Source organism: Balaenoptera borealis (assembly GCF_965194805.1).
Source record: "Balaenoptera borealis genome assembly, chromosome: 5".
NCBI lineage: Eukaryota > Metazoa > Chordata > Mammalia > Artiodactyla > Balaenopteridae > Balaenoptera > Balaenoptera borealis.
The window spans coordinates 70,433,737-70,454,680 of NC_138862.1; the positions used below are offsets into that span (position 1 = coordinate 70,433,737).

Here is a 20,944-nt window from a genome sequence, read left to right on the forward strand (position 1 = left end):
GGCTCTGCTCTTGGAGAGTGCAGATGGTCAGGCTGTATCCTGGTTGAGTCAGTCTCCCCTCAAAGATTATGAGCTCCTGGAGGGTAGGACTGTGTTCTGGTCACTGTTTTATTCCGTGTGGCATGATGCCTGCCACATGTTAGGTGGCATTTATTTGTTGAACAAATGAATGAAATGGATGGAGTACAGGGTATAGCAGAGGATCAAAGCCACAGCCAATGCAGTTCTGATGCATGAAAACTTGTGTGTCATAAGTTAATTATGTGAAATTCAATTAACTCCTACCAAATTTGCCTCTGAACATGATTCCTAACTCCTCACCCTAGGACAAGAAGATAATGTCAAGAATTTTAAAGGCTATTAAATACTCAGGCTAGGTCCCATCTGCAATTGCTTTAAGTCAGGCCAGCTGTGGAGTGGGAGGGAGCAGACTTCATGGCAACAACAAAAAGAGAAACATGTGCTCGGAGAGGAGGCCTCTGATGTCACCCTCCACATGCAGCTCTAGTGGTTTCCAGCTCATTCTGTTCTTTCCCACTCTGAAAAGGGACCCCCCCCCATGATTTCTCTCTGAGTCCTACCCCCCTTTGTCAAGGTGACATAATGCTGGTGTTGTGTGTGTGTGTGTGTGTGTGTGTGTGTGTGTGTGTGTGTGTGTGTGTGTGTGTGTGTTTGCACGCACCCAGGGCCCTACCTCCGAGCTCTGGAAGGGAACCTCTCGCCAGCACCCACTGTACAGCAAAGCTCCACGTTGGTGATCTCTCACAGTAAAGAAGTTGGCACAGCAAGAAAAAATGTAGGAATCGAAGCCCAGAGGTGAAGGTTTCACACCGTGAAAGTCAAGAACGACAGACTCGATTCTATGAGACGTTACATTAAACGTGCCCTTTCCATTTTGCTCCCTCCCCAGCCTAGAGTCACACCACGGCCATTTCCGCTGTTACCTGTGCTCTGCTGCAATCCTTTCAGGATGTCCCCACGGGCGGTGTGCCAACTCTAAGCGAGGTAGGAGTCAACCCCAAAGCGCAGAGGTGGCAAGGTGACGCAGAGAAACACAAACGGTCCCATGAGAGCTGTGCTTGGACCGTAGCCGGGGAGAGGAGCAGGTGAAAGGACAACCAGAGCCCCTGCACGGGCCAAAGCACACGTGTGTACACACGTGCACACACACACACACACACACACAGAGGCCTGTGCAGGCCAAAGTGCACATGCACACATATGTACACACACACACAGAGGCCCATGCAGGCCAAAGTGCACGTACACACATACACACACAAAGGCCCATGCAGGCCAAAGTGCACATGCACACGTATGTACTCCACACACACACACACACTGGCCCGTGCAGGCCAAAGTGCACGTGCGCACGTACACGTGTACACACACACACACGCCCGTGCAGGTTCAAATCCAGAAGTATGGGCAGCTGAGGCCCAGCCCTGGCCTTCCCGTTTGCCAGAAAGGACGGCAGCCAGCGAACAGGGTGCTAATCAACGTCGAGCACCAACATACCCCCAACGCGGCTTCCACCAACTGAACTTTGCTCTGAATACCTTGCTGTTTCTATATTTAATATATTTCTTTAAATTTCCACTGAAGGAAAGGGCAGAAGTAGGGAGTTACCAAGGGTCCTGACTTCTTAGGGTGATGTACACATTCACTGTCTTGATGTAGTGATGGTTTCACAGGTGTGTACAAGTGTCAAAACTTATCAAAATATACACTTTAAATCTGTACACTGTATTGTTGGTTAATTATCTCTCAATAAATCTGTTTTCATTTTCCAATGAATTTGAATAGTCACTGTAGATAGTATTCCAGAAACGCCCATTTTAAAGGCTGAATTTCACACGTTCACTCATGAGTCACACGTCTTGTTTCCTAACGTGTTCTCTTACAGACACACCAGTTTAACTCAGAGTCCAGCTACGGTACTACATTCCCAAAGGTCCTCGGGCGGCTCATCCCAGGTTCCAAACGCAGCTCCTGCCTGGAAGAGATCCCTTTCTCTACTCTTCTGGTTCCCGAATCCTCAGCCGCAGAAAGGGCTCCCTGCTCCTCTCCTGACCTCTGCCTAACCCCGGCCCCGGGATTTCCAGTAAGAAAACGAATTTATCTACCATGACTCCTGCTCAGGGCCAATGCAACATGCCTCAGAGGGAGAGCAGCCCTGAGCGTTTATGAGATCCCGCCCAGGGAACCACCACCACTGTCTCGTGCACCCTGGTCTTCAGGGGACCCACACACGGGTGTGGACGTGCAAACCGCTTGGCCACACAGAACGCTGACTGAGCAGAGTGCCTCTTCCATTTCTGGTGCACACCACACCCTGCCAGTTCTACAGAACTGGGTGTCATGATGCACTCCTATATTAAAGTCACGAGGAGCAGGGCCCTGGGCCTTTGGCAGGAAACGCTCCCGGGGGAGCCCCAGAGCTCTGTCAGCCACCCAGGGCGTCAGAACTCAGGAGCTGACCTAGGATGGAAATGCCGGGGGGTGGCTCCTCCCCAGAAACCCAGGAGAAATCCGCAGCCCACGCCAAAGCCCAGGATGTGGTCGCCCTTCAGCCATTTCTTCCCCAAGGGCCCTGGCTCGGCAGGAGGCAAGCACTGGTCACTGCACTGTTGAGAGCGGGTCCAGCAGCAGCCCCCTGCTAACCCAGGGGTCTCCAAGCCCCGGGACCCCAGCGGGACAGAGAGAGCAGCCCAGGGTGGGCCTCCGGCTCTCACACCGACTCCTCTGTTCCATGTCCAGAGCTTGAGGCCCAAGGCATCACAGAGAAGGGTGGCCCTCGGGACGGGGGTGACACTGGGTGGGGGTGACACTGGGTGGACCCAGCCCCCCGCCGACACACACTCTTCTCAGACCCTCTCAGCATGTTACGCTTCCACTCACTGTGGGAATCTGAAAACCACCAAGTGTAGTTAACCTGGAAATCTGGTCTCACTGGGTTCTGAGGTGGCCACTGGATACGATGAGGATTAAAGGTCAGAGATCAGAAAAGAGGATGTTAGCATGTGGGGAATAAGTTAGGAAAGGAGAAGGAAGTCTAGTTTCTCGCAACAGGAAGTTCCCGGAGTGAGAGGGATCAGAGCCTGTGTGAGAGGAAGAGGATCCTTAGCTGCACAGAAGGTGGAGGTGGGGAGGAGGACGGAAAACCAGCCACAAACCCTCACTGCTGCCCACTCACCGCCTTCAGGACACTGAGGCTCCAGGAGACCAGGTGAGGGCTGGGAACCCCCAAGCTCTGCGTCCCCCGTGGCGAGGGCATTACCTACAGCTCCTGGTCTAGCTGAGCAGTAACGCTAAATAAGGCTGCTGATATCAGTAGGGTCACAAATTCAACTGGAAAGGCAGAGCTCCAAATACACATATGTAAATCAGTCATGGGAAAGTAAGATGGCTTATGTGATGCCAGAGTGGTTACTCACATTCCCAGGTTAGCCCACATGTCTACTCTACATAAGTTCAGGACTAACAGCACTCCTTAAACTACATTTCCTCTATGTAGAACTTTGTTTTAACAGGAAGATGCACTCTGAATTCCAATTTGGGAATTACCAGGCCTCATGAGGGGCTGGGTGGGCACTGGAGGCCTTGCAGGGAGGGGATAGCTGAGGGCACATACTTCCCAGCACAAGAAACCGTGCTTGTCGTTTTCCCGAGAAAAGGTAGGTCTGAGTCAAATACCTCCTGGGTGTTAGAAATTGAGAGAAAGGAGGGTAGCAAGGAGAAAGATTTGGGAATCATGGGCGACTGGCTTGGGATGTGGCAGTGACTGCTAAACTACATCCTTAAGTGCTGTACTTAGCAGAGCAGAGCCAAGTTAACAGGGCGGGTTACAAAAGCACAGAATTTAACAGGCCCACTCAGGTTTCCTCTGAGAGGACCTGATTACAATCAGACCCTAAATGTGCAGACTCATTCTAGTCTGCAGGTCTATGTGGAGCTCCAGAAGCCTGGGGGATTTCAGTCCTGCCCACTGGGAGGCGAAGTCTGTGTGTGTGCTTCTCACTTCTCACCACGGGGAACACAGAGGCCTGAGTCCACCTGAGTCCACACCAGCTCCCGGAGCCTCAGTGGGAGAGGGTGGGGGAAGAAACCAGTGACTTACGTTGTATGCATTGATAATCAGTTGAATTATATTTTTGGAGTCTCCGTGTAATATCTCCACCGTCGTTCCAGGTATCAGGGCTGTAAAATTCTTGGGGGGAAAAAAAGAAAAGAAAACAAATGAGCCCATTTTGCCCTTCCACACTGTCAAAGAGTGAACATTGTCCTACTGAGCTAGAACAGTCAGGGCCCCCAGCACTGATTCTGCCACTCTCTCACACCATAAACTAGAGAAGATGCCACAAGCAGAGGTAAGAAGAACTGGCACAAGGGAATGGAGTTGTTGCGGTCAGCTGTGGAATCTTGATTCTTGAAGGTCTGAGTGGAAAGGGCCTGACAAGATCTGTTCCTGAAGTATAATGTCATGCTTCTTAGAGACCCCTCCTCTCTGGCATGTAATGCACAACTCTCTGGAATTCCATCCTCTAAGGTCAATATATTCTTGATGTTCTTGCCCTCTCTCCCCTAGACTACATAGGTATTCCCAGGTTCAGTTCAAGGATGCCCTCGACCTGTCCAGCAGGAGTGAAAGGGGAAACTTTTCTAAGGGTCTCGAATACAGCCTCTTTCCCTAGGAGGGAAATGAATGTGAATGGTGCCTTCCCAAGGAGGTCTGGTATCTCTGGGTAAAGTCTTTGGCAAAGCAGGCAGCCTTGAAGTGGCTGCCTTTCCTCTTTCACTTGTACGAAGGCCTGAGTATGTCACTTACTAAAGTGACAGAAATAGCTAGAAACACCCAACACCCTCAGCCTGCCTTGGACTGGATATGCCTCCCGAGTGAGAGGTCCTTGGTTCTGAGCAAGACTGGCTTAAGCCAAGGTGGGTCTCTTCCCTCCTGAAGCATCCGGTAGCATTCTCAGTACAGTCTGTGCAATTGATCTGTCTAAAAATGGTATTTGTAAATGGATATGTTCTATCCTGCTATCTTCAGTAAACAGTCTCCTTCCCTTGTTTTCATCTTCTAAAATTGATTCAGACTAAAAGAAGATAAAGAACTCAAGAAGGTGTAAGTGGCATTTTATCAATGATTATCTCAGGCAGGAGCAGTAGAAACACACCACCAGACAAGGGTTCTTTTGGATATTTAAGAGCAGTAAAGAGAGGCGACGGGGTTGGCTGTTCTAGAGGTGGGGATTAATTTCTCATAACCTCTCAGTTCAAAAGATGTCAGAGGTGAGCTGGGCTTCACACTTGGCTCACACGAACACTCCTTGAGCAGTCTGGAGGACAGTTCTAGGGAAAGGCAACTTGCCTGTGATCGTGGGAAAGAGCACATTCACGAGGGAAATGTATAATGGTGGCCCATGGGATGACCCGGGAAGAGTTTCTCTTAGACAGGACAGACTCACACACATACTGCTCTGTTCACTCAAGACACTTATTGTTTTCTTCGGAAATTCCTGTCCCAAACTAACCCACTGGTCCCCCGTACTCTGCAGGAAGGCATAAAATCTCTGGACTGTGGAACTGGTGATGCAGCCTGCCTAGATGCCTAGTTTTCTTTCTGTACATTTTCATTTTATATCATCCTTCCCTATTCCCTGGGTGTTTCCATTTCATCATTTGAAAAACTATTTCTGAAGTTTTTCTCACTACCAAATTAGAAACCATATGTTTAACTTCCTTGGTATGTACTGCTGTATGAATGCTTAAGAGCTTCCTTAATACTATTATTTTCTGCTAGATCAGGACGGGGCTATATTCCACCCTCCTCTGGATCTCCGCCCACATAGAGCAGGGCTGTTAACACTCCTCACCCGGCCCCCCCACACTTCACCTGACCCCACATTCCAATCTCCCATTCATCTCAGGGTCAGCAGGGCCCCCAGACTCAGGCCATCAGCCTCCCTCACTCCCTCCAGGTGTACCTTGTAGAGCATATAATGGTTTTTCGTCACTGCAAAGATGAGGTTGATGTTGTTTTCTGCCAACTTCTCTCCAAGCAAGGCAAGGGATGGATAGTCCTAGGGCCAAGGCAAAAGTCAAGGTTGTAACATTTCTCGCGGGCTGACACACGAGCACGTGGCTCCAGCGTGCACTCAGTAACTCATCACTTGCCACGACAAGCATCGTCCCCTGGCAGCGCCTTAATAACCACGCCCCATCGGCAGCTCCTTACTGAGAAACTGTAGGGGAGATTCTCCAGGAAAGGACCCTCTGGCACCTACTAGACTAGACTCACTCCTCCTACCCCTCCAACCCAGAATAGAGAAGTGATGAGTGGAGGTTTCCCACACTTGGTCCGTGTTTCCATCCCTTCAGCAGGAATGGGGCAGAGGGGGGAAGTCCCCAAAAGGAGAGCCACCACGTCCGACCACCTACCATCAACACCTGTTATCTTCCCTCTCTTCCCTAAGACTTATCTTTCTGATCTCCTTGCCCTATTTTTCCTCTTCCTATGCCCAATGTTGGGCCTGCCAATGTCCCCTACAGGTTCTGCTCAGTCCTCCCATGGCTCAGAACGGGCAGAAGAGGCTGCTGATATTTGGATGAAAAGTTGGGCTATGGCGGGGGAAGGGTGCAGAGCAAGAAGGGAGGGAGGACACCTTGAGGCAGCTTAGCAATGTCCAGAAGGATTTTAAGGGCTGATGATGGATGCAGGGATCCTCATCGGTGAGTTCTACAGTTATCAGGTTGTATAGTTAGGAGTTCTTTTTCCAGACTCCATTACTCTTGACCACCTCTTAAAACTGGAGAAAATGGGCTAGTCCAACAAGAATTAGAAAGAATTTCTCTCTAGCCAGACACCAGAATGGATTTGGGAAGGAAGAGGGTGTAGATTTTGGGAGGAAGAAATTGTACAGCAAATGTGGAAAAATCTTAATTGTTGGGTCTGGTTGATAGTTAGGTAGAGTTCACTTCACTGGCCTAGTATATGTTTGAAATTCTGCCTAAGTTCTGTTTAATCGCATGGTCCCAGTGACAGACCACTGGGAGCGGAAGGTCCTTGGGGCTTCTCATCCCATGTAGGACACCTGCCACCCCACCCCTGACACTGATGGAACTCAGGGCCTCGGGAAACCCATTTCTAGAAGTCAGGAAGTCTTGTCTTTGCTGGTCTTGCCCCATAACTTCTATCCCAGGTTTTGGCTCTGCTGGAATACAGTCCTCTCCCTCGTGCAAAATCACCTCTCCCCTTTGAGATCCATCCTGTCTCGCCAGGTCACCTCTTCCCGCGACTAAACACTCCCCGTGTGGGTGCACAACAGCAGAAAGATGAACCAGCTACAGAAATCCCTGAGAAATGTTCTAAGTTAATGACGAGGAGGAGTTCTGGAAGCCCAGTTGGAGAAGATGGAGTAGAGACCCAGTCCCAAGAATGGGGTGGAAAGTCGGTGAGTAGAGGTCCAGAGGAAGGTGGCAAAGGCCGGTGAGGCCTTGGGGTGGCGGGAGCGGTGCTGGGGTCCCCGGTCCTCACCATCTGGTTGGAGGCAGTGTACTCGTTGGCCTCATTCAGGTGGCACTGGCCGTCGTGAGGCTGCACCAGGCCCCCCAGCTTTCCGTCCAGCGCGATGTGGGGCACGTCGTCCGTTGTGAACACCAGCAAGTGCAGCGCGTCCTTTCGCCAGCCAATCTTCTCCTGAGGGACAGAGGTGGATGGGTGTTAGGCCTTCCTGGCTGCCACCCAAGCCTGCCCTGGGGCATCCTGCCCCTCCCTGCTCGACTCTGTACCTGACAGCCACTCCCCTTGGACGCCTCCCCTTTTAGCCTCCCCTATAGTTCCTTCCGCAGAGCAGCCTTTAGCCCCCCAACCTCCCTTCAACACACTTGGCTGGCTGCCCTTGTCTAACATGACTGGTAAGTGACCACTTCAGTCCCCCAATTAGACACGAATCACTCATAACAGAGTGTTCAAATGACCAACAGACAGATCTGTCTTTGGAGGATTTGAGAAAACCTGCCATCTTTCTGGTAGAAGTAAACCACTCCAATCATGAATTGAACTACTCTGGTAGTTAAGGTCAATCAGATTAGCTCTTTTCTCCCTTTACTGCTTCACTGTATGGAATGTATCCACTCTTCAGACAGAGGCACGGCTCAATACGAGCTATCTTGCAAGGGAAGGACTCTGTTTTTCATATTTAGACACTGTGGCCCCGATACTACACAAAACACTCCCAGTCATTACTATTAGGAGCAGCTAGACCCTGATACAGGGCAACAAAAACTGGGAGAGGGTTGACTTCATACCAGTAGTGAAAGAGCATCCCAAAATACGTGGTTAGCAGGATGAATACAGGAAGGGTTTAAACACTGCTGAGTTATCTACACATGTACACTTGACACTGAAATAGGAGACTGGATTCACAGACTTTACAAGTTAAAAGCTATCACCTTACAGCAGATAAGGGATTGAGGGTATCATCCTCTCTTTCTTATCGCCACAGTGATGGATAAAACAGCCTTCAAGAGCTATGATATTTTCTCATTTGCTCCAAAAGCAGCATGGAAATAAGTCACAAAAAGTCAGCGTAACACAAGGAAGAAAAGGCAGTTTGAAAGGAAGCCAGGGAGGACTGAAAGCCAGGAGGCCAGCTGTGAGCAAAGAATTCACCTTTGGGGAATCAGTTTCCCAGACTCTCAACGTTCATCCAACAGACAATTACTGACTTCCTACCACACGCAGTCCCCATGGAAGGCACTGGGTCTAAGAAACAGCCTGTTCCAGACCTCAAAAAGCTTGCAGTCAAGTGGAAACACAACTTTAACGTATCACAATAAGCATGCTAATGAAGGTAAATACACTTTTAATGGAAACCCGGGGAGCAGGAGAGAAGGCTTCCCAGGGCAGAGGAAATGTCAGCTGAGCTGAAGGTGAGGAGGACCCTTCAAGGAAACTGGAAGAAGAAATGACAGAGGGGTTCCTCTAGGTGCTAGTAAAGGCACAATGATGAGGCCGGGCACATTTTCAGAACCCAGAGGAAGCAACCTAGAAGGTCCCTTACAGAGATGCATTCTAAGCTGTGACAAAACTAATTTACGGTATTAGAAGTGGAGATAAGTGGATCCCCTTGGAGGCAGGACTGGGTGCCTTGGGAGGGGGTGTTAATAACTGAAATATATGGAAAGACAATGAAAACTCATCAAATAATTTTGAAAAACAACAACGAAGTTGGGGGATTCATTACCTAAGGCCAAGACTTATTATAAAGCTACAATAATTGAGACAGTGTAGTACTGACAAAAGGATAGACACATAGACCAGTGGAACAGGATAGAAACCAGAAATAGACCCACACATACGGTCAATTCAATAGAAGGTATTGGAATAGTTAGACATCCATATGAAAAAAAAAAATGAACCTCAACCCACAGCTCTCACTGTATACAAAAATGAACTCAAAGTGGATCATAGATCTAAAACTATAAAACATCCGAAGGAAACAAAGGAGAAAAGCTTTGTGACCTTGGTATAGGCAAAGGTTTCTTGGATGATTCACAGGATAAAAATTTGATGAATTAGACTTTGTCAAATTAAAAACATCTGCTCTTTGAAAGATACCACTGAGAAAATGAAATGACAAGGCACAGATTGGGAGAAAATGTTTGCAAAAAAATAAAAATCTGACAAAGGACTTGTATCCAGAATGTATAAAGAACTCTCATAGGCCAATAACAACACAAACAACTGAATTTTAAAAGCTAGAGACTTGAATAGACATTTTACCAAAGAAGAGATATGGATGGAAATAAGCACATGAAAGGATCCTCAACAACATTAGTCATTAAGAAAGTGCACAGGGCTTCCCTGGTGGCGCAGTGGTTAAGAATCCGCCTGCCAATGCAGGGGACACAGGTTCAAGCCCTGGTCTGGGAAGATCCCACGTGCCGCGGAGCACCTAAGCCTGTGCGCCAGAGCTACTGAGCCTGTGCTCTAGAGCCCACGAGCCACAACTACTGAGCCCACGCGCCACATCTACTGAAGCCCCCACGCTCTAGAGCCCATGCTCCGCAACAAGAGAAGCCACCGCAATGAGAAGCCCGCACACGGCAACGAAGAGTAGCCCCTGCTCACCGCAACTAGAGAAAGCCCACGCACAGCAATGAAGACCCAATGCAGCCAAAAATAATAAATTAATTAATTAAAAAGAAAAGAAAAAGTGCACATTAAATTCACAATGAGATGCCATTAGATAGCTATGCCAATGGCAAAAAAAAAAAAAAAAAAAATCAGCCCTGAAAATACCAAGTGCTGGAAAGAATGTGGAACAATCAGAACTCTCATAAATTGCTAGTGAGAATACAAAATGTTTTGGCAACTCTGGAAAACAGTTTGGCATATTCTTATAAAGTTAAATATACAGTGACCATCAACTCAGCCATCCCACTCTTTGGTATTTATCCACGAGAAACGAAAACTTATGCTCACATAAAAACTACTATGCAAATATTTATATAACAGCGATCCGTGATCACTAAAATTTAGAAACAACCCAAATGTCCGTCAGGTGGTGAATACACAGACATACTGTAGTATATCTCTACAATGGAATACTACTCAGCAATAAAAAGGAGCAAACTGCTGATACACACAACTTGGATGAATCTCCAAAGCACTAGGTTAAGTGAAAAAAGCCTGACTCAAAAGGCAACTTACTGCCTAACTCCATTCAGAAGATACTCACGGAAAGACAAAAATATAGGGACAGAAAACAGATTGGTGTTTGCCAAAGGCTGAGTGCAAAGGGAGAGGTCAACAACAGACGGGCATTGGGAAACTTTCTGAGGTGACAGAAATTACCTATATCTTTTCTTTTCATTTCTTTTCTTCATCTATATCTTAATTGTGGGTGTGGCTCTAAGACGTTATACCTAAAAAGGGTGAATTTTACTCTATGTAAATCATCCCTCAATACACCTCACTTTAAAAAACCCTTAAAGAAGTGGATACATCTTTTGACTCGATGATTCTACTGCAGGAGACTCTATCTGCAAGAAGTATTCTGAAGTACGCACGGCAGTATTTTTACTAATAGTGACAAAACAGGAAAGAGGTGACTACCCTACCCGAATACGGGAACGGTTAAGTAAACTGAGATTTCTCCTTTCCACTATTAGAAATTATGTTCATAAAAAGTATGAAATTATGTGTAAACGTATAATATAAAGTGAAAAACAAAGAATACAGTACTGTAATTACAGTGTGATTACAAACTATGTAAGAAACAGGCATCACTCTCCACTAAAAAGAGAACAGAGATTGAAACACAGCCTCCTTTTCTTCCACGCCAGCTTCTCAAGGGGCATGCAGGAACCTAAGGAGGGTGACAGCAAGCAGACAGAATAACGTAGAACTTGGAAGCTTGAAGGTGGGCATGGGAGCTTTTTGTCACTACCAACTACTCGTGTAGCTTTGACCACAATTATTTAACATCTCAACGTTTTTTCTTGTTAGTAAGACAGGAATACTACTACTTAACATTTATTGTTCACCTCCACTACTCCATCACATCTTCACTGCAATCCTTATGAAGGAGGTAATATATTGTCATCTTGCAGATGAGGGCCCTGGTGTTCAGAGACATTAAGTCACTAGCCCAAGGTCACTGAACCAGTAAGGACCAGAGAAGTCAGATTCAGATGACCTGCCTCTTATCCGCAAAGCTAACTACCCAATCACACGGGGAGAGCCGAGGGTGTGTAATAGTTGAGATAGTTCATCAAAGTACCTGGCAAGCTCTCAACTAATGACTGCTGATCCAGGATAAATGTTTGTTGAATTGGAAGACTGCATCCGAAACAGAAATAGCTCCACAAATGAGGAGTAGCATGGCTTAATAATATTAATTCTGTCTTCTCTGAAGTGGACCCTTGTAATGTAAGTGACGTTAACAAACTTGGCCCAGAGGTCGGGCTGCACAGAAGGACGTGCTTATTCATTCACCCAGGCTTTCGGGCTTGGAGACTTTACAAGCACTGACTCCACAGAGAATTTACAATAGAAATAATTTTCCTACTGTCTGCTTGGACTATTTTGAAGCCTGAAGTTCTGTATCCACGTTTGGGGCAGAGATCAGTAGTGGGAAAGCGGATTTTTTTTTTTTTAAAGGAATAACTACAAAATGGAGTGTGGCATGGGGGCCAGCATACGAGAGCTTTGGCACAGACAAGGCTGAGTTCAAGGGTTTGCTTTACGAGACCCTAAGTCAGTCACTTCATCTCTCTCAGCCTCAGTTTCTTCCTCTGGAAAATGAAGATAATCCTACTTTGCAGGGTTGATTCTAGGTTAACAAGTGTTTAGTACATAAGACACACTAAAAAAGGGGTCTATAGTTACTACTCTCAGACTAGTAATAACTTTTACATTCCTTCTCGTCTCCTTTTGCTTCTTGATGTGTGGGGCTCCACGGTCACTACAGGGACCATGAAGACCTGCATACCGAAAAGTTTAAAAGCTTTGTATTAATTAAAACCACAGTGAGATTCTACCACACACCTAACAGAATGGCTAAAAATTAAAAAGACTGGCCACATAAACACTGAGGGAGATGTGGAGGAAACGGAACTGGCAGACACTGCCCATAGGGTTGTAAAATGATACACGTACTTTGGAAAACAGTTTAGCAATTTCTTAAAAAGTTAAACACCAGGGACTTCCCTCGTGGCACAGTGGTTAAGAATCCGCCTGCCAATGCAGGGGAGACAGGCTTGGGCCCTGGTCCGGGAAGATCCCACATGCTGCGGAGCAACTAAGCCCGTGCGCCACAACTACTGAGCCTGTGCTCTAGAGCCTGCGAGCCACAACTACTGAGACCACGCGCCTAGAGCCCATGCTCCGCAACAAGAGAAGCCACTGCAGTGAGAAGCCCATGCACCGCAACGAAGAGTAGCCCCCGCTCACCACAACTAGAGAAAGCCCGCGTGCAGCAACGAAGACCCAACGCAGCCATACATACATACATAGATAAATAAATAGTTAAACACCTACCATATGACCCAGCCACCCCACTCTTAGGGATTGACCCATGAGAAATAAAAGCATACACCCACACAAAGACTTGAACACATTTATAGCAGCTCCGTTTATAATAGGCAAAAACTACCAAATATTCAAAACAACCCAGATACCCATCTGCAGGTGGATGAATAAACTGTGGTGTATCCACACAAGGGAATACTACTCAGTAACAAAAGGAGTGATCACTCCTTAGCACGGATGACACTCAATAGCACAGATGAATCTCAAAACAGTTGTTCTGAGTGAAATAAGCCAGGCCAAAAAGAGTATATACTGGATTTCTAAAGTTTTAACAAACGCAAACTCATGTGGAGTGACAGAAAGCAAAGTAGTGGCTGCCTGGGGAAAGAGGGCAGGAGACGCAGGAGGGAGAAATGACAAAGGAGCACAAATACTCTTTTCTGGGGGGAGAAGGATATATGTTCGTCATCTTGATTACGGTGAATATTTATCTCACGGGTATGCATAAATGTCAATATCTATCAAGTTGTACACATTCAATATGTGTAGTTTATTATACATTGATCATACCTCAGTAAAGTTTTTTTAAACGAAGGCTTGCTGTGCTCAGAAAGTCATTCAAATATAGTAAATTAGATGACCAGACTGAATGTCAATACTGTGCTGGGAATACCAGTTATGCATATCCCTTTGTTTGGTGGCAGTGCCCACAGAGCAGCTTGGGAGTGTGGGCTCGGATGAATGGCAAACCTCAGTTCATGCCCACATCTTCCCTCGACTTGTCTTTGTGACATTGGGCATGTTAGTTAATCTTTCCCAGCCCCAGCTTCTCAGCTATAAGATAGAGATAATAATAGTATTGATAGAATGGGGTTGTTGAGAGGATTAAACAAAATGATACACAAGCACACCCAGCTTAGTACCTGCATGTAGTAAACAGTCAAGAACTGACAGTGATTTTCCTCAGTATTTCCATGGAGCTGAAAATCTGTGACTTAAATCCAGAAACACATAATCTTCTTTTTGGATTGTAGGGTTATGGGTGATGTTTATTTCCTTTCTGCTCTCTGCATTTTCTAAATTTTTAGATTGAATATATTCTCTTTTTATACAAAACTATTTTAAGAGAAAAAAAGACAGACTTGCTTAGCTAAACTTTTCTCCAAGTCTCTGGGTAAAAACAAGATTTTTAAAAGCCAATCTCCTCAAACATGACAGAGGTCAGCCCTCAGATGAAAATGTCACGGGTGGGTGGGACAGAAATGCGTTGGACTCCGAAGCCAGAAATCCAGCATCTGGCCAAGCCTGCAGTCTACTTGCCTTCTCTTCAGTCAAATCTGCATCAAATCCACCACAAGGTCTGTTCCAGCTTCCCACCTCCCAGTTCCCACGCGCTCAGGTGAGCAACGGACACGGATAACAGGACTCGCCTCGTCTGTTCCAGGCGCTCAGTGTCTGGTCCCACAGCCCTGGTATGCCTCTCCGTCATAAATAAACAGGCACCCCCCTGGCCTCTCCTCTGGTCTTAATGCTCTCAAGGAAGGAGTGCTCTCCCTCCCCAAGGAAACGCAGCCCCCAAATCCCACCCTCTCCGGAGCACCGTTCCATCAGTCAATTTCCTCTGCGTCCTTTCCTTGTGCCTAAAGATACGCTCACGACCCACTTCTAATAAACACTCTGTTTTTGACCCAACATTTCTCATCACCTGCCTCTACGACTAGCAGACTGGCTGCCTCTATTTCCTCTCCCCAGCTCCGTGAAACCCGACGCCTCCACACGCCCCTACCGTCTCTCTCACCAGCGGCTCCCAGTCCCCCGCCTCCTGCCCCCACATGCACAGTGGTTCTCTGCCCCAGCTGCACGTAAGGTCCTCAAGGGAGCTTCGACGATGCTAACGCCCGGTGGTTCTGATGTGACCTGCAGCCCAGCCACCGGGGCTTCTAAAGCTCCTGGGAGAGCCGACTGTGGTGCCAAGGTTGAGAACCTCGAAGCTCGCGCTGAGGTCCTGCTGCTAGCCCCGCAGCCATCCTCTGGCCTTGCTCTCCGGCCTCTCTGCTGCCGACCAGGGCCTCCTTCGAGCCCTCCTGCCCTTGGCTTCCTGGACACCGCACCGTCCAACGCCCCCGTCCCCTCTGGCTGCTCGTGGATTCCACCTCCTCTCCCGGCACTGGATGAGGTCAAAGGTAACACTGTCCCCGAGGAGATTTACCCAAGTTCCATGCATCTGCTTGGACAGCTCGCAATTAATTACCTCTCCCACTTGATCTCCTTCCTGAGCTTTAGTCCCAGGTCTGGACCAAAAGCCAGACATGTCTGCCGTCACCCAAAACTCAACTTCTTCAAAGTTGATGCACCATTTTCCCCTCCAGGCTTCCCCATTGCTGACAAAGGGACCATCAAATGTCTTATCTAGAAAACTTAGAATTATCTTTTTCATCCTACTTCCCTGGTCCATTCTGTCTTAGAGTCCACTCCCATGACCTGTGTCGAGCCAGAGCCTTTGGGCAATGCTACACGTCTTACCCTCCTTTCCCTAAGCCCACTCTGGGTGAGCAGGCAAGGCCCAAGGCTCACCCCTCTTCCAGCCACCAGCCTGCCTTCTGCCACCCGAGGGTGATGTGTTCTGTGACCCACGTTTACTCCAGCTGTTCCAGGCGAATCACACACATGCGCAGGAGACCGTGCTATGTGAAAAGCAGCCATCCGCAGACTCTGGACACACGTGTCAGAAGTAATGAGCGGTGGGGGGAGCTGCCGCCAAGCCCAGAACCTCTGACTCCGTCCACTCCCAGGAGGCAAAGCCTCTGGTTTTGTACGGGCCACCAGTCCAATCTGCGCTGGGGCCAGAGATGACTTTCTCCAGTTGGAAGCTCAGAGGAGAACTTACCAAACTCTGCTCTGTCCGCAGAAAGCAGCAGAAATCTGGAGCTGAGAGAGGAGAGGAAGGGGTGTAGGGCCCAGAATAACAAAGAGCACTGCACCTGGCACATACTTGGCACTCAGTGAGGAATGAGTAGTAAGTGGATACGTGAACAAGATCAGGATTGGGTAACAAAAATCCTCCCTCACAACGTCTAGAAGTCTTCAATCACATCGCTCCCAATTCCACCAACTATTTAATATGCTTTGGAATCCAACAGACATCTTCTTTTAATCATACAAATATGGGAAGCAGTAAGGGGCTAACTTAAGTGAAAATATTTCATCAAATCACCTGTCATACACTGAGATCTGAGAAAACTAATGGGAATTGCAGAAAGGGTGGCAGCAGGGCCCTGGGGATCATCCAACACAAGCTGCAGAAGGGTGGAGGAGGGGAGAGCGGCCAGGGTAGTCAGTGGGATGGTTATTGGAGGCCCTGGGCAACCAGGCCTGGAAGTCAGCCTGGGGGACCTGGGACCCTGAAATGGCAAAGAGGGAACAGTAGTCCATGAAAAGGGGAAGCAGAATGGAGGTGGAAGACCAGGCCTTACAAGCTTTGAGAAAATAAATATAAACTGGCTCCGCCCAAGAGTGAAGACAGACTTGCTGGCTTGTTCACCTCCAACATGTGGCCCCAGAGAGAGTGAAATAATGGCTAGGGAGTAAGGATGTCATTTCCCTGTTTGAGGACATGAAGCTCCGGCCCATGCGGCAATTTGGTTTCTGGGGGTGGAACGAGTCACACGCGAGGGGCTACACGGTCTGACAAAGGGGAAGGTCACTCAAAGGCTGCCATCCTCCCCCGCCCACCTCCAGACTGCCCCTGGGTGCCCCTGAGCTGCCCCACCGCACCTGGACTTTCACCCACTTGGTAAGGTGGCTCCATGGGGAAGCCATCGGGAGTGGAAAGCTTTTCTGGGCGCCAGCTCCAGGCAAGCTGAGCTTGGCACACAAAACGAGTGTGCACGGCAGAGTTCACGGTCATGGTGGCCAAATACAAAGTCAGCTTAAGAGGGTGCAGTGAGGACCAGACAGGCTAGAAGGAGCCACTATAGAACAAAAGCACCAGTGGGTTACTGGGCAGAAAAGCTGCCTCAGAGGAAATAAGTAGCACCTGAAGTTTGGAAAGAACCTCCGAGGTTGGCTCATCCACGTTCCACCCGTGCAGGGATCTTTCATCTGGCACCTCCTCCGCATGGGCCTGGGGTCCCCACTCTGACTCACTGCCGCATCTGGCAGCCCGCTCCACAGCTGAGCAGAGGTCTTCGCTAGAAATTTCTCCCTTGCCTTGAACTCAAACCTGCTTCCCCGTGGCTACCCTAGTTCACCCCCTGGAACAGCCCTCTTCTGTAGTGATGTCTGAGGTTAGGCGACACGCTTCTTCCTGTGGTGTCTCTCGTCTTAGTTAACCTTTAACCACTCCTCAGAGGTGTGGTTCCCAGCCCACCACCATCCACTCGCCCCTCTCTGCTCTCTGGCTATCAGCGTCTGCCTTAAACACAGCCCCAGAGGCAGACGCAGGTCCCTGGATGTGGTCTGGCTGCAGAGGAAGGCAGCGCTGGGGCTGCGGCCTGCAGGCCCTGCAGCGCACGGCCTGTGTTTGGCAGCTGAATCTTCCGACAGGCTCACAGAAGCCTGTGGGTCCCCACATCCACGTCCTAGTGACTTGCTTATACACAGGGACCACGGCAGAGCGTGACAAGCCTCAGAGGGAGGCTCAGGGATGCCCTGTGGGAGGGTGCACGGGAGGGCCTGGAACACCGATTCCTGGGAACCTGAGAAAAGCTGACGCCCCACCCAGCGGCCTTAGAGGACATGGGTGGTGGGGCCCACCCGAATACAGCCTGGCTCGTTTGCCTCGGCTCGCTTGTTCCGAGACAAGGCCCGCAGTACTCTCTCTGGTAAACAGTGCTCAATACAGGGGAGGCCTAGGTCAGGCTGCCGTTTCAGCGAGGACAGAAACACTAGCTTTAAATGATGGGGTTCTCTGTTCTCGATGTCAGTCTAAGTTAAGTAAAATCGATGGCCACCCAGACACCTGGGTCCTCCAGCCGGGTGTCAACATAGCCCATGGGCCTCAGCTGTCACTGAAGAGTCGCCAGCCACATGCTCCCTCACTGCTGAAAAGGACGCGCCATCTGAAAAAGTGTCTTCACAGCGCTATGTGGGAGAGCTGAAGAGCAGAACCCATGGTTCCGAGACGCCGTGAATTATGAATGAAAAGGGGGTTATCAGTGTTCCCGCGTCACAGATGGGGAAGCCAAGGGCAAAGACAAGCAGGCTCACTCAAAGGGCTAGCCTCCAGCAGCGCGCCGACCTTGGGACAGTACCCGTGGTCTCCCTAGAAAACCCGGAGGCTGCCAGAGCCATGTTATAACTGCTTCTGATAAACAGGAAACTCTTAGTTCCAGAGAACAGCGGCATGTGCAGCTGTCTTTCCTGGGACAGAGTCAGTCCTGGCTCTACCACTGGCAAACTGGGTCACGTGGGAAATCGAAATGGTTCCTTAGAGGAGGACTTTGCCCTCTTTGGAAGCACACCCCTCCCACTTCTCCACTCCTGTGTGGCCACAAAAGACGGCAGGTTATCTAAGGTCAAGGTTGAGAACTCCCATCTTTGGAGCCGGGAAGGTGGGTACAGTTCCATCTCTGGCTCTGTCATTTCCAGCTGTAAGACCTTCAGGAAGTTACTCAACCTTTCTAGGGTTGTTTCCTTATCAAAAGCGGACAGTACAACCACCTTCAAAGGATGAAGTAAAACAAGCCCCATGAGGTGCTTGGCATAGAGCTCGGCTCTCACAAAGCATGCAGCCAGTGGTAATCAACAGCGTCATCAGCACCAGAGCCTCAGGGCAAACACGGGGAGGCAGAGAGACCAAGGTGACCCTTGAAGGGGAAGAACACTGTGATTCAACCACTGGGTCCTACCAGGGCCAGACCTTCTACAGTGTCTGCACACTCCGCTGGTACCTTAGATTGTCATATAGGCATCTGTTGTCCGACTGCAGTGATCTCACGGGACGGGAGCTGTGGCTCAGTCATCTGTGCAAGCCTCACAGCAGCTAATGGGGCATCTTGCAGACGGTAAGTGCCCAACAAATTTCCAGAAGTCAAAACTAAAACACTCTGTACATTGACCTTTCAGGCAAGCACAGAGAGAGAAGAGGTTTGGGGGAAGAAATGAGGAAGGAAAGGGGGCTGACCTGACTAGCCAAGGGGCAGACCCTACAGCAGATCTGAGCTTGGGGACTAAGGAGTCTTGATTCCTACAATGCACTTAAGGAAAAATAAGGCTGAATTCTTTCTGTGATTCACTTCCCCAATCATGTGGGTGTTCAAGCCTATTTCTGTCACTTTGTAACAGTAAACACGTTCTCACCAGTAGTTTGTTTCTCCTGTTTCCGTCCATGCTTTGCAATGAAAAATCTTTTTAAAAAAATCTGTCCGTGGTTCAACTTAAGAAGGGCAAAAATGTCATATTCCTTTCCTTAGGGAAAAGAAATCTCGGCCCGTGACTCACGATTTAGACATTCATCTAGAGCCTAAGCCCTAACAACATGCAGTAGAACATGTCTGACATAGACTCTATGCAAGTCAATCTGAACTAAAGAAAAACGTTTGTATATATGAGGCTGAACCATATGAGTTTTCTATTTTTGTAGGAGAAACTATCAATGGTCAAATATTAAATTTCATTGACAGTCACATGTCCATAATTTCACATGGTTCCAGTTAATGTTTACAAATGAGTTGTTCTATTTCTTTTCTACTGGATCTGAAAGCTCAAATCAAATCCGTGAGGATGGGGACTTTCTCTCATCTTTTTAAAATTTTCTTCACCATACCTGCCACTGAGCACTTACTGGGCACACAATAAACATTCCTGAGTTGGAAAGCAGAACCAGCAGCTGCGAGCGGGGCAGTAAAGCCTACAGCGCAGCTCACGGGCAGAAGGCAGAACAAGGACACGCCCCTCCAGGGACTAAAACAGTCGAGTGATTTAAAAGTACACAATAAACCACGACCACGTGCAAAACAGAAAGCCAGGGAGAACCCTTACCACCTCCGACAAAAGCACTGCCCGGGCACGGGAGGGGCGCCTGCATGCCCACCCACAGCCCCACAGCCTCCGTGGGCTACAGGGAAATCCAATACTCTCACGGGCTTCACGAAGACACTGAGACAGAGGAAGAGCAAGCATGGCGGGTTGCATTAAGCCCCAGAAACTGTGGCGCGACCTGCTGGCACAAACGGCTCACACATGCCGAGACAGATAACCCAGACTGCATGAACACAGGACTTACGGGGGCATCCCCTCGGGGGGCATGAAGGCGTTAGGGGCCGCTGCCCTCCTTGAGGAAAGGAAGGCAGTTTTCTACGTTGCTCAACTCATGCGTGGAAAAATGACAAGTCTCGGGTCTAAAAGAAATCGGGCAACAAGTCGGAAGAAGCCAAATCAACTCTGGGGGAGGCTGGGCAGAGTGAAAACCTCTCACAGCTGAGCCTGCCTCCAGGAATGGGGAATTCTCCACCCTCTCCTGGTGTCTGCAGCAGCCCCTGCCTGGCCTGGAGCTCAAGCCTGAACCAGGAGAGGCAAAAAGCAAAATCAAGGGCTCTGGGCAAAGGGGCACAAGGCTGTGACAAGTCCTTTGTGAAAAGGAGCACTGACCAGCACAGCTGGAGGGCATCCTGGACCTCCTCCCCTCCAGCCCCACCTCCCTGCAGCCTCCAGGTGAGCACTCAGGCCACCGCGGAGCCGGTTAGTAGCAGAAGAGGCACAGCTTGAATCGGGACAACAGGACTCTAAGTCCTCTCTGCTCTGCACGGCACTGCCGCTACTTCCCAAAGCACCCGGCACAGCGTAATAGACAGGGCTCGGGCTTTAGAATCAACTGGATCTGGTTCAAATCCTGGCTCCACCCCTTTCCAACAGTAAGTAGAGTGAACCCTGTGACACTCAGTTTCCTCACCTGTAAGCTGGGGA

The 20,944-nt window shown here is 48.9% G+C and overlaps 1 protein-coding gene across 1 annotated transcript in view; it reads right to left on the reverse strand.

Moving 5' to 3' along the window:
- ITGB5 (integrin subunit beta 5) overlaps positions 1-20,944 on the reverse strand; it is a 110,387-nt gene that overhangs the window by 42,921 nt on the left and 46,522 nt on the right. Inside the window, exons 6-8 of the mRNA XM_082392301.1 lie at positions 7,538-7,699; positions 5,988-6,083; positions 4,121-4,210 (exon numbers count right to left, since the gene is read on the reverse strand). Of these exons, the coding sequence (XP_082248427.1) occupies positions 4,121-4,210; positions 5,988-6,083; positions 7,538-7,699 (348 nt within the window). The remainder of the gene's footprint in view (positions 1-4,120; positions 4,211-5,987; positions 6,084-7,537; positions 7,700-20,944) is intronic.